Source organism: Jaculus jaculus, chromosome 5 (genome assembly GCF_020740685.1).
Source record: "Jaculus jaculus isolate mJacJac1 chromosome 5, mJacJac1.mat.Y.cur, whole genome shotgun sequence".
NCBI classification, from domain to species: Eukaryota; Metazoa; Chordata; class Mammalia; order Rodentia; family Dipodidae; genus Jaculus; species Jaculus jaculus.
In genome coordinates, this window is record NC_059106.1 from 52765662 (window position 1) to 52788074 (window position 22413).

General features: G+C 48.7%; 1 protein-coding gene across 2 annotated transcripts; it reads right to left on the reverse strand.

The window, feature by feature from the left end:
* Positions 1–11056: 11056 nt before the first annotated feature.
* Positions 11057–12263, reverse strand: Rnf186 (ring finger protein 186). Of its 2 annotated transcripts, XM_045150601.1 has the most exons (2): positions 11737–12263; positions 11057–11476 (listed from the first exon to the last, which is right to left on the reverse strand). In XM_045150601.1, the coding sequence occupies exons 1-2, from the start codon at positions 12076–12078 to the stop codon at positions 11201–11203; spliced, it is 618 nt and encodes a 205-aa protein (XP_045006536.1). In that variant the 5' UTR covers positions 12079–12263; the 3' UTR covers positions 11057–11200. The 2 variants fall into 2 exon arrangements, with proteins under 2 accessions (XP_045006536.1, XP_004657632.1); XM_004657575.2 differs by having other exon boundaries at positions 11057–12263.
* Between the last annotated feature and the right edge of the window lie 10150 nt (positions 12264–22413).

The window sequence follows — 22413 nt, forward strand, 5'->3', positions numbered from 1 at the left end:
CCCCTGGCTCTTCACCCACCTCTAGGAGAAACCCATTTCTGTTCAGCCAGGCAAGGAATTCCCACAGTGTCTACTAAGAAGAGTGTGCTGTCCTCGGATCAAGTTTCTGGGCTGCTAGGGAACCAAGCACCCCCAGGCCCACTTTCCACATGCGCAGTGGACTCTACAACCAGGCACGCTCCCCTGACAACTCCTATCTGACAGTTCCACCTCTGCCCTGGAATATTTTGTTACTTTTCAGCCCCCCCCCCACTTTTCTCCACTGTCCCTGCTACTACAATACCTCCTTCTCTTCTTTCTTTTTATTTTGTGTGTTGTGTGCATGCGTGTGTGTGTGGGCAAGCACGCACATGTTGAAGCCAGAAGTTGATGTCTTGTGTCTTCCACCATTCTCTTATTTATTTATTTATTTATTGATGTAGGGTCCCACTCTAGCGCAGGCTGAACTGAAATTCATTATGTAGTCTCAGGGTGGCCTTGAATTTAAGGCAGTCCTCCTACCTCTGACCACCAAGAGCTGAGATTAAGTTGCTCTCTTTATTTTACTGAGGCAGGTCACTCACTTGAACCTGGAGTTTGCTGATTCAGCTAGTCTAACCAGCCAGCTTGCCCTGGGGATTCTCAGTCTTAGCCTCCTGAGTGCAGTGCTGGGATTACAAGTGACTGTCACATCTGTCTGGCATTCACGTGGGTGTTCAGGATTATGTAGGGTTCACATCATTCTTACCGTTATGCACATAGCTCTATATTGGTCAGCCTGGGTTTAATTGAACATGCCCTTGTAACTGGAGCGACCCCTGGCTAATCAGGCTTCCTTTACTCACAAGGAAACAATCCAGCTTGTGATGGGTAACATTGTCAGTTTGACCTAGAATGAAGCTGAAAGGGCCCCTGGCTCAAAAACAACCCTAGGAAAGTGATGTTTAGGTTCTGCTAACAAAGCATTCCAAAGCCACTATGGCTGTGGTCTAAGAGGGCCTGGTCCATCCCAAGCTGGCAGCAGAACTTGGCCATGTCGTCCACAGCCTGTTGGTTTTACAGGCATGGAAGATGCAAGTGGAAAGGTTCATGAATTCTTTCCCCAGGGTTCCAGAGAGCCACTGTGCCCAGGCCATGGGTAACAGAGTCCAAGTCCTTGCAAAGAGGCCGTTGAGTGAAAGAAGCTGTAAAGGAGCCCTAAGTTGCAATAGAGAACCTAAGACACTGGAGATGCCAGGACCCTGGGAGAACCACTGAAGAAAGCTTCATGCATGGAGTGGAGTCCACTCAAGATGGGCGACATGTGCTACAGGTGGCATGGCTGGAGGGGGGGGCTACCCAAGCCCTTTGGAGCCCACAGGGTTCGAGCCCCAGGTGCCAGACAAAGATGTGCAGGATTCGTGTTTGCCCTGCTGGATTTTGGTCTGGTCTTTCCTTGCTGTGCCCCATTCCTTCCTTTAGGAAGGGAGTGCCAACTTTATGTCACTGGATGTTGGGAGTATGTAACCTGTAATGTAATTTTATTGGGGTTCTCAACTAAGAAATTTGCTTTGAGTCTTTGGCGAGACTTTAGACTTGGGACATTTTAGCAGTGTTGGGGCTGTTGAAGACTATGGGGACTTTTGAAGTTGGACTGGATTTGTATTTTGAATTATGAAGTTCTCATGAGTCTTTGGAGACAAGGAGAGGAAGGTTATGGCTTAAAATGATATGCTTGGCTGTCAAACTGACAAGAAGTAGACTCCTGATGGTTAATATTGTCAACATGACAGGATCTAGAATCACCTCAGAGTCAAATCTCTGGGCATGTCTGCGAGGGATTTTCTAAATTAGATTTATTGGGGTGGGAAGCCCCACCCTAACTATGGGTGGCACCATTCCATGGGCCGTAGCCCCAGACTAAGTAAAAAGGTGAGAGCGTACATGTATCGCTCCATGCTTCCTGACTGCAGATTAAAGGTGCCCAGCTGTCATGCCTTCCCCGCCATATTGGACTGTGTCCCTTCCAGCTGTAAGCTGAAATAACCCTTCCTTCTGTAGTTGTTTCTCATTAGGTATTTTATCCCAGAAACAAAGAAATTAACTAATACACAAATACAGAAATGGTTTAAGCAAAAAAGAGAATGCATTGATTCTTGTAACTATCTAGTACAGAGGAAGTGCTGAGCTGAGGAATAACTATGTCTCTGGACACTGCATCCATCTGGGTTGACTTCAGACCTGAGGTATGGTGAGATGGTCACCGAACAGTCTAGCTGAATATTCTCTTTGCTTAACAACTGAGGTGGAGAAAACGCCTTCTCTAGTTAGCTCCCCCGGGATCCTGGTGGAGTTGTCATTGGCTTAGTCTAGAACCAATGTAATGCTCTGATTGGCAGATCTGGAACACACACCTTCCCCTCAAAGCAAAAATATGGTACTATTGCCATCAGAGGCTGGTTGGACAGATTGGTTGGGGAAGAGATGAGCCTTTGAGAATCCATATTAGGTTGCAAGCCCAACTTTAATTATCTGGGATGGGGCTGGGATTTGGCTCACATACCTGTTGCTCATCCTACCTAGGTGTTGAGAACTGTCTATCACCTCAGTCAGGAAGACCTGATCATCCAGAAATGGGAGGGGCTAGCAGCTCCGTAAAAGCAGAAACATCAGATGGGAGCCCCCCCAAAGTGGGAAAGCTCATGTGAGAGCTGAATTTGGGGCATTTACGTATGATAAGGTTGTCTCTACCTATAATTGAAAGTGTGTCCCAGGCTGATTGATTATCTACTGAAAGCTTCTCAGCAACTAAAAACTCTAGTGAACTAGGGAACAAGGTGGGCTACCTGGTAAGCCATTGTAGAGGAATCATTGTAACTGCCTCTGCCAGCTGCAGTCTTTCCCTCTCAGAATCCCACACCCTCCACCCATCCTCAGACAACCATGAAGCTTCTCGGTTTCTAAGTTAAGCACACAGCCGTGAAGTTAACCTTTTAGTTCCCAGAAGTAGGAGATTTTCCCCTCAACCCTGTACTTCCAAACCAAGAAAAGTGGAGGCATGTGCTATGGCCAGGGTCACCTGGAGGCTGGAGGATATAACTTGCTTTTGAACCCAGGTCTGTTTTGTTGAGAGCCTGCTCCTTCCCTGGCTTGCCAAGTTGGAGTGGGTGAATGTAGGAAGGAAGGAAGGGAGAGACAGGGGAAGTGAGGCATATGAGGGTGCTGGCTGGGTTTGTCCTGCTTAACATTCCAGCTCTGGAAGAAACTCTTAGTGGGTAAGGTGCTTGCCTGTGAAGCCTAAGGACTCATGTTCAATTCTCCAAATCCCACATCAGCCAGACACACAAGGCGATGCAAGCGTGCAAGGTTGCACACGCACACAGATGGCACATGCATCTGGAGTTTGATTGCAGTGGCTGGAGGTCCTGGCAGCCAATTCTCTCTCCCTCTCTCTCACTTGCTCACTCTCGCTCTCTCATCAAAAAATTCCCTTGGGCAGATTACTTACCTTCCCTCAGTTCAGGTTTTCTAACTGAAAAAGGCTTCGTGTTGATTGAGAAGATTCACAAAATGCCCAGCGTGATGATAGTGGCACTTACTCCTAGCTCGTAAGAGGTGAGGGCAGTGTGGGAAGTGCTTGGAGCAGTGTGCCCTCCCTGCATGTGGCCAGGCACTCTTACCATTGCTGCAGATGCCCTTCTCATCCTGCCTGCTTGTGGACAGACCCTGCATCTACAACTGCTCTGCAGGCTCTCTCATTCTGCTGATGACAGCAGGGAAGGGCTCGGATGGGTGTCTTTGGAAAACAAGAGTTTTTTCTTCCAGGGATCACGAGGCTGATAGTGTGGAGCCTGGCCACCTCTGATGGTGGCTGGCTGAGCTCCAGTGCTGTTTCCTAGCTGACCCAGGCACCACCCTCCTGATCCTGACAACAGAGCAACCCCACCCAGGCTCAGGCTGGCCCTCGGGAGGGTGGGGAATGTGTGGGTCAGATGGCTGCTGGATCTTCCTGCATCCTATCTGGGCTTTGTATGGTAAAGGCTCTCCTGGTGGGCAATTTCAGCACCCAGGGTCCTGGACAGCTCTAGCATTAAGTTAGAGACATACATTATTGTAAGCAACAGAAATTGATGATCTGGGCTGCAGAGATGGCTTAGTGGTTAAAGCACTTGCCTGAAAAGCCAAAGGACCCAGGTTCAATTCCCTAGTACCATGGAAAGCCAGATGCATAGCCTAGTACATACGTTTGGAGTTTGTTTGTAGTGGCTAGAGGTCCTGGAATGCCCATTTTCTTTCTTTCTCTCTCTTTCAAGTAAATAAATTAAAAAAATTGTTTTTAAGAAATTGATTGTCTGATTGAACCAAATATAGAGCAGGATGGGAAGCTTCATAGAACTGATCAGAGGAGGAAGGCTGAGGCTGGAGGTGGTGCAGTGTCAGGGCTGCTGTAGCTGGAAAAGAGCATGCATGGGGATAAAGATGACTAGACCATGTGATGGTCCACAGTGAAACAGGGTGGCAAAGCAGCTTCTTCCTGAATATAGATAGTCAGTGGATAGAACATAGATATCTTCTGTGGTTCTATCCTCACTGAGAAAATGAGCTCTCATGTCAGGCACCCCCAGCGTCCTGAAAGACAAGCTTGCCTGAGAAGCAGCATGGGCAGTGGAAAGGGCAGGCATATAGCTTTGGAGTCAGCTAGAGCCTGTTCAAGTTCTGGGCCAGTGCTTTAAGCTCTGCGAGCACATGCATCAGGGTCTCTTGCTGAGAATGCCAGGCACTTGTTCCACATTTTGCATCTGGCTTACATGGGCTGCTTAGGAAATGAACTTGGGTCCTTTAGCTTTTCAGGCAAGCACCTTAACCACTAAGCTATCTCTCTAGCCCAGCAGGGCTTCTTTGAGCCTCAATTTTCTGTCCACAAAATGGGAGTAGAAAGTAGGACCCACCTTGAGGAATTCATCAAACCTTGTCAACTCTGACGTCCCGTATCTGTGGAGAGCTGTGAGCAAGTCATCTGTCTGAACTTGAAGTAGCCCATGTTACAGGGTTCAGAGCATGAGCAAATGTTGCCTCCCCAAGGCTGCCCTCACACATGGGGGTGGGGGCTTAGACAAGAGGTTCATGGGCATAACAAGTGCTGTGGCCAAGAGTCCAAGATCAAGGTGTTGCTGGGGTTGACTGCTGGTGAGGGGATACAGGGATATCGTTCCAGGTCTCATGACCTTTGCTGTCGGCTGGTGGCTATGCCTTCACTTCTCCACAGTGCTCTCCAGTTGGAGCTTCATGTCAGTTTTTCCTCTGTTCACATCCATGTGTCCCAACTTTCCTGTTTATCAGATTACATTTTATGTTGGATTAAGGCCCACCCTCTTGATCTTCTTTGGAATGGCCTTCTATAAAAACCCCATTTCTGAGTAGTGCATAGTAGCACACATCTGTGATTACAGCATTTGGGAGGTGGAGGCAGGAGAAGCATGAGTTCAAGGTCATCCGCAGTGACATAACCTTGCTGGACTATGTGACAGACTGTCTCTCGGCCTGGGGAGATGGCTCACTGGGCAAATCTCCTCAAGTCAGGTTTTCCCAATGCACATAAAACTGGACGCAGCAGTGCATATCTGTAATCTCAATGCTTCTATGGCAAGGTGGGAACTAGAGACAGGAGAATCCTTGGAAGCTTCCAGGTCAGCTAACCTGGCATCTGTGGCAGCAAATAGCAAAGGGACCCTGTCTCAAACAAAGCAGAAGGCAAGGACCATCCCTGAGGTTGTCCTCTGACCTCCATATCACAACAAGGCTTGCATGCTTACACACACACACACACACACACACACACACACACACACACACACATGCCTGCTAACCCAGGTTCAATTCCCCAGGAACCTATGTAAGGCTAGACAGGGGTTTATTTGTGGTGGCAAGAGACCCTGGCACATGTGTGTATATATGTATGCACGTGTACAAATAAGGTTTTTAACATTATTGACTTTATTTGCACGTGTAGGTGTGCATGTATGTGTGCGTGTGTGTGTGTGTGTGTGAAGGTCAGAAGACAACCTCAAGATATCTGTGCTCTGCTTTCTTGGAGAGAGGGTTTCTTGCCACTGCAAATGAACTGCCAGGCTGCAGATGAACATCAGACTAGCTGGCCCATGAGCTTTGGGTTCTCCTGGCCCTGCCTCTCACTGCTGTGGGCATGCTGGGATGGCAGATGCGTGCGCCACTTTGAATCCTGGCTGGTAGGCTTTGCAAGCAAGCACCTTTAATCACTGAGCCATCTCCCCGGCCCTTCCAAAACTCTGTTACTAAATGAGGTCATTATCTGAGGTTCTAGACCTTAGGACCCTAACATAACAATTTTGTGTTGACCCAATTTAGCCTACAACAAGTGCTCAGCATAAATTACTTTCCTATACCTGGCACACAGCAGACCCTGGGGAGGTTGGATAAACAAACGGCAGGTTCTAGGTTCTTCATTGCTCTGGATTCTTCTGGAAGTCCTCTATGGCCTTGAAGATTTGCCACCTTTGATAAAAATGGATTCAGGGTACTCAGACAAGACTGTGGGGCTCCTGAGAGTAGCTCCAGGCACACCCCAAAATGTGGATCTGATTTCTTGGGTTCATGTACTTGGGGCCTGTCCCCATAAGCTGAAGGAATGACAAGGAAGTCCTTTGTTCCTGGAAATGCCTGCTGTATCAGGGACAAAGAAGCAATTGTTCTAGAGAGGCCAATATGCTTTCTCCAGCTATTTGAAGAGAAGTTTCAACAATAAACAGGGGCCCATCAAAGAATTAGGGTTAGAGGTGAGGTGAAGAAGTGGTTATGGGGGATGGGATAGGTAGGTTCCCACAATCCTTTGCTCTCTGTCCAGAAAGTCAAGAAGCTCCAACAGCACATATCTAAAGCATGTGGGACGTGTCAAGAATGCTCCATCCGGTACAGTAAAGTGACTCAGACTCTGGAGTTAGACCTCTACCGCCTATTATTGGCTTCGCCTCCACTTTGCTATGTGATTTAGGGTTAGTTACTTAACCTCACTGTGTCTCAGGGTCCTCCTTATTAATTTGTGGGGAATAATAGTGATGCCAGTAAAAAGAAAAGTTTAAAAAATATTTTGTGGGGCTGGAGAGATTGCTTAGCGATTAAGCGCTTGCTTGTGAAGCCTAAGGATCCCGGTTCGAGGCTTGACTCCCCAGGACCCACGTTAGCCAGATGCACAAGGGGGTGCATGCACCTGGAGTTCATTTGCAGTGGCTGGAGGCCCTGGTGTGCCCATTCTCTGTCTCTCTCTGTCTCTTCCTCTCTCTGCCTGTCACTCTCAATTAAATAATAATTAAAAAAATTAAAAAAATATTTTATGCATTTGAGAGAGAGAGGCAGACAGAGATAGAGAGAGGATGGGTGCACCAGGGCCTCTAGTCACTGCAAACTCCAGATGCATGTGCCACCTTGTGGACCTGGCTCCATGTGGGTAACCGGGAGATTGAACCTGGGTCATTTGGCTTTGTAGGCAAGCACCTTGACCACCGAGACATCTCTCTAGCCCTTTGATTTCTTTCTTTCCTTTTTTGAGCTAGTGTCTCGCTATAGCCCAGGCTGACTTGGAATTCACTCAGTAGTAGTCCCAGGCTGGCCTCCAACTCACAGCGATCCTCCCACCTCTGCCTCCTGAGTGCTGGGATTAAAGGCGCACCTGGCACGCTAGGCTGGTGCAGCCCAGGTTTCAGTATGTGAATTGTTATCATTTTGGCTGGAGCCATGGATGCTCCATGAGTTCCCTTCCTCATCCCCGTGACAAGATGTTCACTGAAGCCCCTTATTCATAGAAAAGAACCTAAGACTTCAAGAGATAAGGCAACCCAGATGTGGTGATGGTAGAACTCAAGCCAGGTGTATAACTCCAAGGATACAGATGGGAATCTACCTTCCCAAACTCCAATTCTTCTCTGCTGTTAAGTGCGCTGCCCTTAGGATCCAAGCAGGAATGCTTTACCAGGTTGGGCAGTACACCCTGCCCCACCCCACTTCTCCACCTAGCCATGGAGGCTGCCCCCGGCTAGCTACCACACCACACAGGCTTGACACACCCATTCCCCAGGGGACCAACGATTCAACTTGAAGAGACTTCTTACTAGTCAGGACCCCTGGGTCCTTTCCAGTGGTACCATGGAGACCCTGGGAAGTAGGTGTCACCCTCCTCACTTTACAAGAGCAAATAGACTCCCTTGTAAATGTTCTCTGATTTCCTCTAGTGTGGGCTGGAGCCTGGCCCTGTGCCCGGGCTGCCATGCTGTTTTCTTCCATTCATGTCCCTCTGCAATACCACCTGCTTCCTCTGCCCCCTCCTGGGCAGTGCTGGCCTCCACTGTGCTCTGTCCCCAAGATGCCAGGGGCCAGAGATGGTTGGGCCTTCAAAGCTGCGTTAGAATATCTTTGCCCAGAGGGACCAAGGATACCTTGATTGGGGGCCTACTGCATACCAGGGACATTGGCAAGAGGCTCATGGTTCTGGGCCTCTCTGACCATCACAAGCTGAGGCTCAGGTCAGTAAGTAGTCACTTGCTCAGGGGCGAGGATGCCACAGCTTGAGTCTCAGGTCTGGGACTCAAATGTTCCTGCCAGAGTAGCTCCCTTCAGGAAAGCTGAAACTGGGCAGTAGACGGCAAGAGGGCCATGTCATGTTCACCCCCCCCCCCTTTCTTTTCTTTAGTACAGATAGTGAGTTCTAAACTTCACTTTTACCTCTGGAATTAGATGACTCCTAAAGTTTACTCCTCTTTCTCCATAGAATCCCTTCCAAGCCCACAGGTGGTCACCAGCTTCCTGGGTGACTACAAGATGACACAGAAAGAAGCCTAGGTTAATTTTAGAGACAGTTCTGGCGTGGAGTGGCTGTGCAACCTGGGCAGGTGAGTCTACCCCTTGCTCTCTGGCCCTGTCTGAGAGTAATCCTCCTGGTCCCCACTTCATAAGGGTGTCAGGAAGCTAGAACTAGGTAAGGCTTATGAAGTAGTTAGGGCAATGCTTAGGTCTAGTAGGTGCCAGATAAACATTCCCACACTGTGGGTGACGAATGGTATTGCCTTTAGCAACTGACGTCTCAACAGTGTTTTTTGTCTCAATGAAGGATATAGGGTGTAGACAGAACGGGCTCTGGAGGAATAGGTGGGGAGACAATAGGTTCTTTCACTGTCTGATTGGCAGCTGTCCCAAATCACATATGCCCAAGGCTAGCGGAGGGATGTTGATCTGTCCATCTACCCACCCTGGAGGACAGAGTGCTTTGCAAGGCCCACGATGCTTGGATTAAGAATGTGGGTCCTGGGCTGGAGAGATGGCTTAGTGGTTAAGTGCTTGCCTGTGAAGCCTAAGGACACTGGTCCAAGGCTCGATTCCTCAGGACCCAAGTTAGCCAGATGCACAGGGGGGCGGATGTGTCTGGAGTTCGTTTACAGTGGCTAGAAGCCCTGGTGCACCCACTCTCCTCTCTCTCTCTGCCTCTTTCTCTCTCTGTCTGTCGCTCTCAAATATATAAATAAAAATTAAAAAAAAAGAATGTGGGTCTATGCACACCCCACACTTTCTCGCTCTACCAGAAGTTACCCAATATGTAGCTTATAAGAAAAAAAGGAAGACATCCTGATTTTAAGAATAGTATATTACACACATTTGTTTATTTGTTTTTTTTTATTAGTGTTTTCCTTATTTAGTGGTGCCAGGGATGGAACCTAGAGTTTCATATATACCAGGCAAGCACTTTATAGCTGAGCTCCACCCCAGCCTGCTACATGAGCAGACAGAAAGAGGTCTTCGTGTGGCTCCTTCCCAGGAATTCACAGGACCCATGTCCATAGCTTAGCCATGCCGTCAAAAACTGGGACATCCACGGGGCGTGGTGGCACACTCCTTTAATCCCAGCACTCAGGAAGCAGAAGTAGGAGGATCACTGTGAGTTCGAGGCCAACCTGAGACTACATAGTGAATTCCAGGTCAGCCTGGGCTAAAGTGAGACCCTACCTTGAAAAAGAAGAAAAAAAAAAAAGAAATTGGACATCCTGTTTTTTAAAGAATATCTCTGTCCACCTAGCTGAGTTTGGGGAACTGGAAGCCGAGCGGCAAATGGTCTTGTTCAATAACTTGTCTGCTGAGATAGGGTTGAGCTTAAAGTCCTCTCGTCCCTCCTGACACAGGCCGTGAACTGTGTCCCACTTGTTCCTCTCACCCAACTGGAGGAAAGATGGTGAGTGGGGCCTGGTGAGCCTCTCCAGGTGTCATCTGTTCCCAATCGCAAAGCCTTTGCTGGGACAAATTACCAGTGCCCACCCTTGGCTACCTGTCCCACTCCCGCCTCTGTCCTGTCTGAGCCTCAACCCTGGCACACATTCCTGTTAGTAGGTGCTTCCCTATGTGAAAGAAGCCAAAATGGCCCCAATGTGAGGGCACAGGGTGATTCTGATGGCTGTCACTCCCGGGATAAGGCGGAAAGTGGGTGGGTTATTGGTGAGAACCGTTGTCTTTACGAGGTATCTTATCTTTATGACCAAGGTGCAGGTAGGACATGAGATGTGATAACATCAAAATCACCATCCATAAAGGCTCAGTGCTATGGCGGGAGAATGGGTGTCTGGTGGACAGCTGGACTTGTGCTTTGTGTGAGGAGGATCAGTCCTTGTTACTCTGAGATCTCTAGCTCGAGGCCCCATGGCATGCACCCAGCTGACCATCCCAGTGGGGATGTTGGGAGCAATTTCCAGATCTGCTCTTTCCATACCTCCCCAGCTCTGCCTGCTGAATCAGGGATTCCCCTAGAGCTTTAGGACCCACACATGCAATGGGGATCCCTTCACACAGTTTCTGTCCTTCCCAGCCTGGGATGGGCCCAGTGGAAAACCCCAGCAACACCACTCAGGATGGGCACAGCAAGTGACACTGGAGGAAGTTCAGGAGTGTCCCTGTGGGCTCCTGCAACACACAACAGCCAGACGTATCTACAAGACAATAAAGCCAGCCACACTTACTGGAAAAAAAAAAAAAAAAAAAAAGGAAAGAAAGAAAGAAAGAAAAAGAAAGGAGTCCCAGGTCTATTTGCTCTGTAGTGAGGTTAATATCTTGATACTTCCACCAAGTGATAGACAGAAAACTCAGGGGCATCAGAATAAAGGGTCTAGGAAGCCCTCTTGTAGCATTCAAGTGGGTCTTGCCACCTCCCCTCCCTCCTAAGGGTTTAGCTGGGCTATTCAAGGCAAGGTGCAAGTCCACTGTCCCAGCACAGAGTTCTTGATCCAATACGGCCAGTCTGGGTTTGGCATGCAAGTCCAGCTGACCTATGATCTCGGAGGGAGGCTGACTTAGCTCCTAGCCCCTTACCCTGTTGCTTGTGAAATCCAGGGGCCTGCGGGGCTGTCAGGACCGCAGAGACCTGTGGGGCTCTCAGGCAATGGAAGCAATCTGGCTTTGTTTCTGTTCTTGGCAGAATAGAGTCCTGGTGCAGGGCCAGCTGTCGGGCTGACTGTGGGGGTGACAGCAGAAAAGGGTGGACATTAGCAGGGCCAGGGCAATGATACAGGCCAGCACCCACCGGATGACACCCGGGTAGATGAAGGGCAGGATGAGGATGATGAGGAGGGCTAGCAGGAGCAGGTGCACGGCCAGGCGCCGGGCAGCCACGCGGTTGACACTGCCCACGTCCTGTTCATCCTCTCCGGTCAGGTTGGAGGGCCTTGTTGCCGAAGAGGTCGGCCCCGCCAGCCCCTGGGGACAGAGCCGCACCTCCGGGCATGTCAAGGCCAGCTGCCCCACCACAGCCTCCTGGTCTCGCAGGCTACAGATGAGGCCTCCAGGGACGGCTGTGACTTTTCGGCACAGTGGGCAGGTGATGGACCAGGTATCCTCTTGCACATATAGCAGGAGCTTAAGGCACACGGCGCAGAAGGTGTGTTGACAGCTCAGCAGTTTAGGTGACCGGGCACAATTGTAGGACTCTCGACACACCAGGCACTCCAGGTCACCCTCTGTGGAGCCACGGCGATGCCCAGCGGGATCCAAAGCGATGACAGTGGTGGCTCCTGCCGAGATGGTCTGTGACTGCTGTGAGGCCTCAGTGCAGGACATTCTGAGTACGGAGCCGGGGGTGGGCGGACGCTGCCACCCAGTGCCCAGGCATCCACAGGGAGCGTCGGCTGGAGCTGCCAGGACTCCGATGGATTCTGACCCCGTGAGTTAACTGGGCGCCTCCTTTCCACTGTCGCTGGCCACTTGCTGACAACAGTTGTCTGGCCTCTGTCTCTCCGGGCTGCTCAACTTGTTCCTCGGCAAAAGTTGTTCCTTCAGTTATTATTATTTCTTTACTCGAAACTGAGAGTTAATCAGTAACTCGGAGGCCTGGAAACTTTGAATTGCCTGATAGACGGGCCAAAGGGGGCGGGGCCTAATGAATCAGGACTTTCCTGTTGGGGCCAGTGCCTGGTGATTGAACACATGACCACAACAACGAGAGGAGCAGAGGTGGCTGGTGAGCTGTGGGATGCATCAGCAACCCCCGCGACCCTCAGTTGCTAGTTGGACACATAGCAACCTTTTGTGTGTGTGTGTGGTGTGTATGTATGTATGTATGTATATGTGTGGTTGTGTATGTGGTATGGGGTGTGTGTGTATGTGTGTGGTATGTATGTGTGTAGTGTGTATATGGTGTGTGTGGTGTGTATGTGTGTGGTATGTATGTGTGTGGTATGTATGCGGTGCGTATGTGTGTGGTGTGTGTGTATGTGGGGTGAGTGGGTGCATGTGTGTGTGTGTAGGGGTGCTTGCATGTCATGATGCACAAGTGGAGGTCAGAGGACAACCTCAGAGTATTGGTCCTCACCGATTGCATTGCTTGAGGCAGGCGCTTTCTGTTTGCTGCTGTGGACACCAGGCTAGCTGGCTCTTGAACTTCAGAATTCTCCTAACTCCTACCTCCTACCACCATAGGTACATTGAGATTATGCTACTGTCTCTAGCTTTATGGGGGCTGTGGGAACCTGAGCTTTGGTCATCAGGCTTAGACAGCAATTGCTTCTAACCACTGAGCAACCTCCCCAGCCCCTCACAAGCTTTTGAATTACAGATTCCCAGGCCCTAATTCCCAAGGGGCAGATACATCAGACCGGGATGGCATCTAAACATCTGCACAGTTCACAAGATTCTGATGTAGTTTACTGGGGAATCCCATGTTGGGAAATGTCTCCATTAACTGGGTTTTAGACAGAACCTTTTGTGGGGGCCCCATGATCAGTGTGGGAAAGTCTGTATTTTGAGTACAACTGCCAGCAGGCGGCCTTGTGCCAAGGAGGGAGGTGGTGGGAAGAGTGTGTGGCGTAGATGGGAGAAGGCCAGCCAACCAGGAAAACAAAAATGAAAACCACCAAAGTACCTGCTATGGCCTTTGGTTCCTTCCCATCATGATGGCTGCATTAACAGCTACTGATTCATGAGCATCTTATCTGTGCCCTGGGTGCACAAGCGCCTAAGAGTACATGCCATTGGCCACGTGCCCCACAGTCATGAGAGCACCTGCCATGTAGCTCATCCTCCTCCGAGCAAGCCCCATGGCCTGGCTCCTGGTTTGCAGTCTCCAGCCAGGGATTGGCAATCAAACTTCCCACCGCCCTGAGGGCTGCAGAGAGCCGGATCCCAGCCAGCCTCCCCAGCCCCCTCTGCCTCCCCAGCTGCCAGGCAGCCCTCTTCTCCACAGTCCCGTCCCAGGATTCTCCCCTCGGGGCTCCTCAGAACTGGGCTGCAGTGGGGACCCCTTCAAAACAATGTCATGCTTGATTTTATTCAATCCTAACTTCATCACTAACTCATCTGCTTCCTCACCACTTTTTGGGACAGTGCTGAGAAGTGAAACCAGGTTTTTTTTTTCCATCACTGAGTTACATTTTCAGCTCCAGAATTTTACTTTTCCTTCTTTCCTTTCCTTCTTCTTTCCTTTCTCCCTTCTTTTCTTTCTCTCATCTCATTTTCTCCTCCCTTTCCTTCCCTTCCTTCCCCTGTTCCCTCTTCTTTCCTTTCCCTTCCCTGTTAGCCAGGTTTAGCCTAAGATGGCCTCGTCCTCCTGAGTGCTGGGGCTGCAGGCGTGGGGCGCCGCGCTCACACCACAACATGCGCCATCACTGAACACACTGTATGTAACTCTGGGGTCCCGAGAGTCGCAGGCTGGGAGAGATGCCACTGGCTGCCGTCAGACTGCGAGGAAGCTGCATTTGACTTTGTTGTGTTTTAGGAGCTATTTTGCTGGCTTCCTTCAAAAGATATTCCAAAAATAAGATTGTAAACCCTGCTACTGCATCTTGAGATGTGGCCAGTGATACTCTGCATGACAGAGCTGCCACCTGAGCACAGCATGGGACACTTTGCTCTGGAGTCTACGTGCTGGAATATGTCCTTTGCTTCCTCAGATGAGAGGTTGTGTCAACCTGACACTGCTCAGATATTCCGAAGGACACAACTGTCTGTTTCCCATTTTTGCTTTGGCTACCGGGGAGCTCAGCCATGGTAACAGAGAAATGCCTCATTTTACAAACATAGGGTCACCCCAGATTTACTCCCATATAACCTAAACTTCCTGTTCCAGTTTCTGCTCTACCTGGTCCTGATATCTGATGTGTGACTTTTTTTCATGTGTATATGTATATGTTCACCTGTTCACAGGCATTTTGGCACGTGTGTGTGTGTGTGTGTGTGTAGGCCAGAGGTTGACCCTGTGTGCCTTCATTAATCACTCTCTTCTGCTTACTGAAGCAGTCTCTTATTGAACCAGAGCTCTCTGATACTCTGGCTACCTATCTTGCCCTGGGGATGCCCGATCTCTTCCTCTTAAGTATAAGGATGACAGTCAGCCAGCCATGTCTGCTTGTGGGTTCTGGGGATCTGAATTCAGGTCCTCATACTTGCATGGCAAGTGCTTTACCTGTTCAGCTCTCTCCCTAGCCTCATGTCTGATTTCTTTTTTTAAAATGGATTTTTATTTATTTATTTGAGAGAGAGAGAGAGAGAGAGAGAGAGAGAGAGAGAGAGAGAGAGAGAGAGAAAGAGAATGGGCACACCAGGACCTCCAGCCACTGCAAAGAAACTCCAGACATGTGTGCCCCCTTGTATATCTGGCTTACATGGGTCCTGGGGAATTGAACCATGGTCCTTAGGCTTCACAGGCAAATGCCTTAACCGCTAAGCCATTTTCCCTGACTTCTTTTTTTTTTTAAATTTAAATTTAATTTATTTATTAGAGAGAGAAAGACACAGAAGAGAGAAGGAAAGAGAAAGAATGGGTGTGCCAGGGCCTCCAGCCACTGCAAATGAACCTTGGGCATCTGGCTTATGTGGGTACTGGGGAATTGAATCTGAGTCCTTACGCTTTGCAGTCAAGCACCTTAGCCACTAAACCATCTCTCCAGCCTTTACGTCTGACTTTGGTATTTATAATTCACTTGAAGCTATTTCTTACAAGCAACTCCAGTTGTTTCCAATTGTGGAAAGAGGAAAGGTAGAAAGAAAGAGAAGAAAAGGATGGGTAGGCAAATACAGGACAGGGGATAGAGGTGGGTGATAAGGACAGTGGGTATCTCCTGGAATCCTTTGGCTCTCTCAAGACTAAGGCCCCAGGGGTCTGTCCCCTTTGGAAACTCTGTTGTCCTGGTCATGGAAGACTGGCGACGGCATGTGTTTAACTGAGTGAGGATATTTTTCCACCTGACCTCTGCTTGTCACATTCCAAGGAGCACAGATTGAGGACCTGGACCACTGGACCTTGTGAAACCTCCCAGGCATAATCAGTGATCCACTAAATTGCCTCGCACAGTGTTCTGCCCAAGGTCAGGAGGTTACAAACTGGCCCTTGTTTCTCCCCAAATGCCCAGTGCTTGCCTTTGTGCAGCCCCCAGGAAGGAAGACGTCTGACTAGAAATGATGGGCGGTGCTGAGCACATAGATTTTTAGTGGAGGGGTGTGAAGGCTGTTTTGTTTTGTTTTGTTTTGTTTTGTTTCTGAGCAAATTAATTGGTGAAACAGACCTGTGTTCAAACGTGAGTTGTGCAACCTTAGTGACCCACTTCACCACTCTGCTTTTCATTTTCCTTATCTTACTATTGGAGATCAAAATCGTGTTTGTGTCAGAACCTTTCAGTTCCAAGAGCTGATTCAACTCAAGCCTTCCTAACACATAAAGGAAGGCTTTTTTTTTTCCCCTCATATGACAGAATTCCAGAGGAGATCCGGCTTTCAGTGAATTTTTGACCACACGGCTTTCTCTAAAGCTCACATTAGGCGAGTGCCTTTACATAATAATCATCTACTTTGTACAACACACCTAAAAGTAAATATCATTTCTGCTCTGCATGTGAGAAAATTGGGTCACCGAGAGATTAAGTTGGATTACATCCCTGGGACGCAGTCCAGGAAGACTGACTACTGCCCAGGCTGCCTTCTCCTTGAAGCTCCTCCACGGGGCTGTCTGCTGCGCTCCTTCCTGACCTGTTTCCACATCCATAAGTTGTATGTGTGGGGAGGGGGGAGGATTCTGGCCCAATTCAGATACTGTCTGAATAATTGTATTGGAGGGGCTGGAGAGGTGACTTAGTGGTTAAGGCATTTTCCTGCAAAGCCCAAGTCAGGACCCAGGTTCTACTCCCCAGAACCCATGTAAGCCAGATGCACAAGGTGGTTACATGCATTTGGAGTTTGTTTGCAGTGGCCATAGGCCTTGGCATGCCCCATTTTCTCTGCCTCTTCTCTCTTAAATAAATAAATAGACAAATAAATAAATAAAGTATTTTTTAAAATTATTTATTTATTTATTTGAGAGCGACAGACACAGAGAGAGACACAGATAGAGGGAGAGAGAGAATGAGTGCACCAGGGCTTCCAGCCTCTGCAAATGAACTCCAGACGCGTGCGCCCCCTTGTGCATCTGGCTAACGTGGGACCTGGGGAACCGAGCCTCGAACGGGGGTCCTTAGGCTTCACAGGCAAGCGCTTAACCGCTAAGCCATCTCTCCAGCCCAAATAAAGTATTTTTTAATTGTGTTGGAGAGTTTCTCAGTCCCAGTAGATCTGCTGGCTTAGCACCTTGAACACCACCTCAGATCTCCCGATCAGGGCGTTCTGTCCTGCCATGGGGGTGGGCAGGGTACCATGCTTCCAAGAAGTAGCTTTCTCCGTGGGGGGCAGTGTGGACATCCCCCTCTGGCCCCAGACACCAGTGTGACCGTGTGTTCTCCCACACAGCCACCCTTCATGCCCCCAGCACTCCCGCCTCGCCACCCCTGCCAGCCTCAGCGCCCCAGGACTCATCTCACGGGGCCTCATGCCAGAGCCAGCAATGACCTCAGGACTCCATGTGTCCAGGTCACTCCCTCACCCCCATCTTGGGCTTGGCTCTCCAGATGCCCAGGTGTGCTCTGTTCTGTCCCCTTCTCCCACACCTTGCCCTGTGCCCTCTTGAGCTTGCAGTCCATGCTCAGCACAGCCTGACCTCCTCCCCCGGGTGTGCTGAACCCTATGCTCTCACAGAAGCCTGTCCCTGGGGCTCCTCCTAGCCTCTCTTTACTTGGCTGTTCTTCCTCCAGCATTGGGCTGCTGCTCAGGGAGGCGAGCAGCTGTCCTTGATCCTTATGGCATGGAACAGAGCCCTCTCCTTCTCATCCTAATTGCCCTCAGCTCTGATCTTTCTGCCATCAGACCACACATTTGCCTCTGGGCTGTCATTGCCTCTGCAAGCTCATTCTTTTCTCAGTGCCCCTGGTCTCCTGACTCTCTGCAGATCTCTCCCGTGACTCTGGCCATAACTCAGGACCATCACTTGTACACCATCCTTCCTTCCCTGCTGTAGGCCTCTCAGTTCATGGCCTGTCCTCCTCCAGTGGTCTTAATCCTCACCCCACACACACTGAATCCCAACCCCTGATCACTTTCATATTTTGTTTCTACCCATAAGGCACAAAATCATTTTCACCCAACTCTGGAGAGACCTATGTTCCTCTTTATACCTCACGCTCTGTCATATACAAGTTGTGATGATCTTTGCATCTCCGGTACTCCTGCCAGGGCTTGTGCTAGCTAGCTTTCTGTCACTATAACACAATACCTGAGGTAGTTAATTTATCATGGGAAAAGGTTTGTTTTGGTTCCTGGCCTCATAAGCCCCATGGCTTGTGGCCTGTGGCAAGGCAATATAGTATGGCTGAATGGCATGGTGAAGCAGAACTGCTTGCCTCATGAGCCAAAGGGCAAAGAGAAAAGGAAGCGGAAGGGACTTGGTGCTACAACTCCCAAAGATTCCATTACCTCCCAATAGTGCCCCTTGGGATCAAGTCTTTGATATGTAGGCCTTTGGGAGACACTCAAATGCAAGAGTCAGCAGGCCCAGGGCCTTTAATGTCCTCTTCCTCTCTCTCTCCAGCTATGAGTCCGTGGTCAGTTACTACAACCACCCAGTTCCTGATGGGTTCCAGCTCTCTGGTATTCAACTTGGCCATGGGCGTCTTAGATATGACACCAAAGGCCCAGGTAACGCAAGAAAAAACAGACAAGTTCGGTTTTATGAAAATTAAATTTGGGGGCTGGGGAGATTGCTCAGTGGTTAAAGGCACTTGCTTCCAAAGCTGGACATCCCTGGTTCAATTTCCAAGTGTCCATGTGAAGCCAGATTCACAAGGGGTGCATGCATCTAGAGTACATTTGCAGTGGCAAGAAGCCCTGGCATGCCCATACTCTCTCTCCTCTATTTGATTGCAAATAAATAAAATATTTATTTTATTTTCTTATTTTTCTCTTAGTATTTTATTTATTTATTTGAGGTAGTGTCTCACTCTAGTCTAGGCTGACCTGCAACTCACTTTGCAATCCCAGGCTGGTAATTCACAGCGATGCTCCCACCTCTGCCTCCCCAGTGCTGGGATTAAAGGCCTGTGCCACCACACCTGTTCAATAAAATATTTAAAAAGAAAAAGAAAAAGAAAATTAGGGCTGGAGAGATGGGTTAGTGGTTAGGGTGCTTGCCTGCAAAGCCTAATGACCTGGGTCTGATTTCCCTGTACCCACATAAAGCTGGATGCACACAGTGGCACATGCGTCTGACGTTTGTTCACAGTGGCAAGAGACCCTTGGTGTGCACTCCCTCTCTCTCTTTATCCTCTGTCTTTCTGTGCTTGCAAATAAATAAATAAAGATATTTTTAGAAAAGAAAAATAATTTTGTTTTGTTTTGTTTTTCAAGGTAGGGTCTCCCAGGCTGACCTGGGATTTACTCTGTAGTCTCAGGGTGGCCTCAAACTCATGGTGATCCTCCTACCTCTGCCTCCAAGTGCTGGGATTAATGGTGTGTACCACCACACCTGACAGGAAAAATTAAATTTTTAATCCTGAGTCCTTAATTTGCTAGTTTAATCAAAACTTTAACTTAAAATCAAAAGATAGCATTACCAAGGCTAGAACAAGGGCACAGACATTGTAGGGAAAGGCAGAGGAGAAGCGACCAACCATGTGCACTGGGCTTACTTCCAAATCTTGCCACAATCTTCTAGGGGACTCTCTGATGCCCGACAAGCACCCTTTATCCATATCCTTTCATTCTTCCCTGTCTAGGGGTGTTGCTTCATACCTTCTGCTCTCCCCTCAAAATCCCTAGCCTCACTCCCTATCTGTGTTAGTTGCTGTTTTCTCATAAATACCCAACGTAGTGTTTGGTGTAAAGTGTCCCCTATAGCCTCATGTGTTTGTGGCAAAGCGTCACATTCTACCCTCTGCTGGTGGAGCCTTCAGGAGGTGGAGCCTTGCTGGAGGAGGTGTGTCACTGGGTCAATCTTAGGATTTTATAACCCAGCCCCCTTGCCAGTGCTAGCAAGCTTGCTCTTGCTGCTTCCTCCCTGCTGATGTCACAAGATGTGATGCCCGTCTGTTTATGCCATTTTCCCCCTCTATGATGAAACTTTCCCTTCAGACTGTCTGTCAGAATGAACCTTTCCCTTCCATCAGCCACTTTTGGTCAGGTGTTTTGTCCCAGCAATGAGAAGATAATCTTCTACACTCGATAAAAGCACTAGGGAGACAGAGGTAGAAGGATCACCATGAGTTCAAGCCAACCTGAGCTACAGAGTGATTTCCTGGTCAGCCTAGGCTAGAGTGAAACCCTACCTTGAAAAATTTTTTTTTAAAAGTTTATTTTGGCTTGCGGCTTAGGAAAGGATATGGTCCACCATGGCGAGGAAAGCCTGGTGGGTGGGAGTGTGCCCACTGTATCCATGGTCACGAAACACAGAGCAGCAAGGCAGTGGGGCTGGGCTGTAAAACCTTATCGCCTGCCCGCAGTGACCCACTTCCTCCAGCAAGGCTCCATCTTCAAAAGTTCCACAGCCTTCTAAAACAAGACCGAGAGTTCAAATACATGAGCTTAGGAGGGGACATCTCATAGGCAAACCATGGCACCATCCTTACTCTGAACTTTCTGCTCATGTTTTGAGAAAGTGAAGCAATCAGAAGAGAACTTGTGGGGTATCCCTCTCCCCAACTGCCACACCTCAGATCTGCTCCACTGTTCCGCCTTTGCTCCTGTTCTCACAGCCTGCAGCGCTGCTTCTCATGATGGGGGGAGCTTTCTTGGGACAGGTTGAGGGCAAATGTGACAACCACTTTCCTCTGTCTTCCCTGCAACATCAGTTCTCCTGTTTCCTTCTGGATCACTCCCAGTAACATCTACCTCTCTTTCTTTCACTCTTTCCTCCCTCCCTCCTTCCCTCTCTCCCTTCTTTCTTTCTTTTTGAGATACAGTCTCACTCTGACCCAGGCTGACCTGGAATTCACTACATAGTCTCAAGGTGGCCTCAAACTCATGGTGATCCTCCTACCTCCCCAGTGCTGGGATTAAAGGCACCACCATGCCTGGCTTAGTTTTCTTATATAAATATGCATGCAAACACATGTGCATGCACATTACATTCTTATTTACACCTACATGTACACAATTCACATCCATTCACACATATGCACACAAATATACACACAGTCACACTCATAAACACATGCATACATATAACACACAAGACATCTTGACCACATTTTCCCAACCAGCTGTCATTCAGTTCTTGGTTTTTTTTTTTAATTTTTCTTTTGTCAAGGTAGGGTCTCGTTCTAATCCAGGCTGACCTGGAATTCACTATGTAGTCTCCTGGTGGCCTCAAACTCACAGTGATCCTCCTAGCTCTGCCTCCTGAGTGATAGGATTAAAGGCATGTTCCATCATGCCCAGCTACAGCCTTTTTTGTTTTGTTTTGTTTTTTCAAGGTAGGGTGTCACTCTAGCCCAGGCTGACTTGGAATTCACTATTTAGTCTCAGGGTGGCCTCGAACTCACAGTGCTCCTCCTACCTCTGCTTCTTGAGCGCATTTCTTTATTTATTCTTTGACCAGAACTCGTAGGAAGAGGCCTCTAGGGTCTGTCCCTTGTCCTTTCCACTGAGTCTTTTCCTCCAACATATCATTATGAAAATTAAGCTAAGTATTCTGATTTAAAAATGGAGGGCTGAAGAGGTGGCTCAGCAATTAGAGACACTTGTTTGCCAAGCTTGTCAGCCTGTGTTCAGTTCCCTGGTACCCACATAAAGCCAGATACAAAAAGTGGTGTATGTACCAGGAGTTTGTTTACAGTGGCAAATAGACGCTGGTGTGTGCACACACATGATGCAAATAAGTAAATATGCAAAAACAAAACAAAACTGGAGCTCAGGAACCTGGGTATCTACGTGAAAAGAGTGAGATTGGATTCGTCTGTAACACTGTATGTAAACATAAACTCTAATGGGTCAAAGACCCCAAATCATAAGCACCTTGGAAGTTAACAGGGCAGAAGCCCATGACATTGGGTCTGCCCATGATTCACTGGATATGATACAGAAGGTAGAGGCAACAAAAGAAAAAAAAATAGGAAAAATTCACGAAAATATTCAAATTTTTGTACATTAAAAATACAATCACTAGGTGTGGTGGTGCACACCTATAACCCCAGCATTCAGGAGGCTGAGGCAGAAGGGTCATGAGTCATGAGTCACAGGCGAGCCTGAGGCACATATCAGACCCTGTCTCAGGAGGAACACCAAACATACAAACTCCCACAGTCAACATAGTAAAAAGGCAACTGACAGAATGGGAGGAGATGTTTGCAAATCATATATGTGATAAGGGATTAATCTAGAATATATAGGGAATGCCCAAAAATCAACAAAAGACCAAACTACAAATTGGAAAATGAGCAAAGGACAAGTGCAGGAAACAATGCTGATCACGGGGTGAAGCGGTGGCTCAGCGGTCGAGTGTGCTTATTGCACAAGCCTGGGAGCCGGGGAACTCTGGGAATGCCCGAACCCAAATCTTTCCCTGATATGGGGTCTCTCCATCACCCTTGAGCTTCTGTTTTAAGT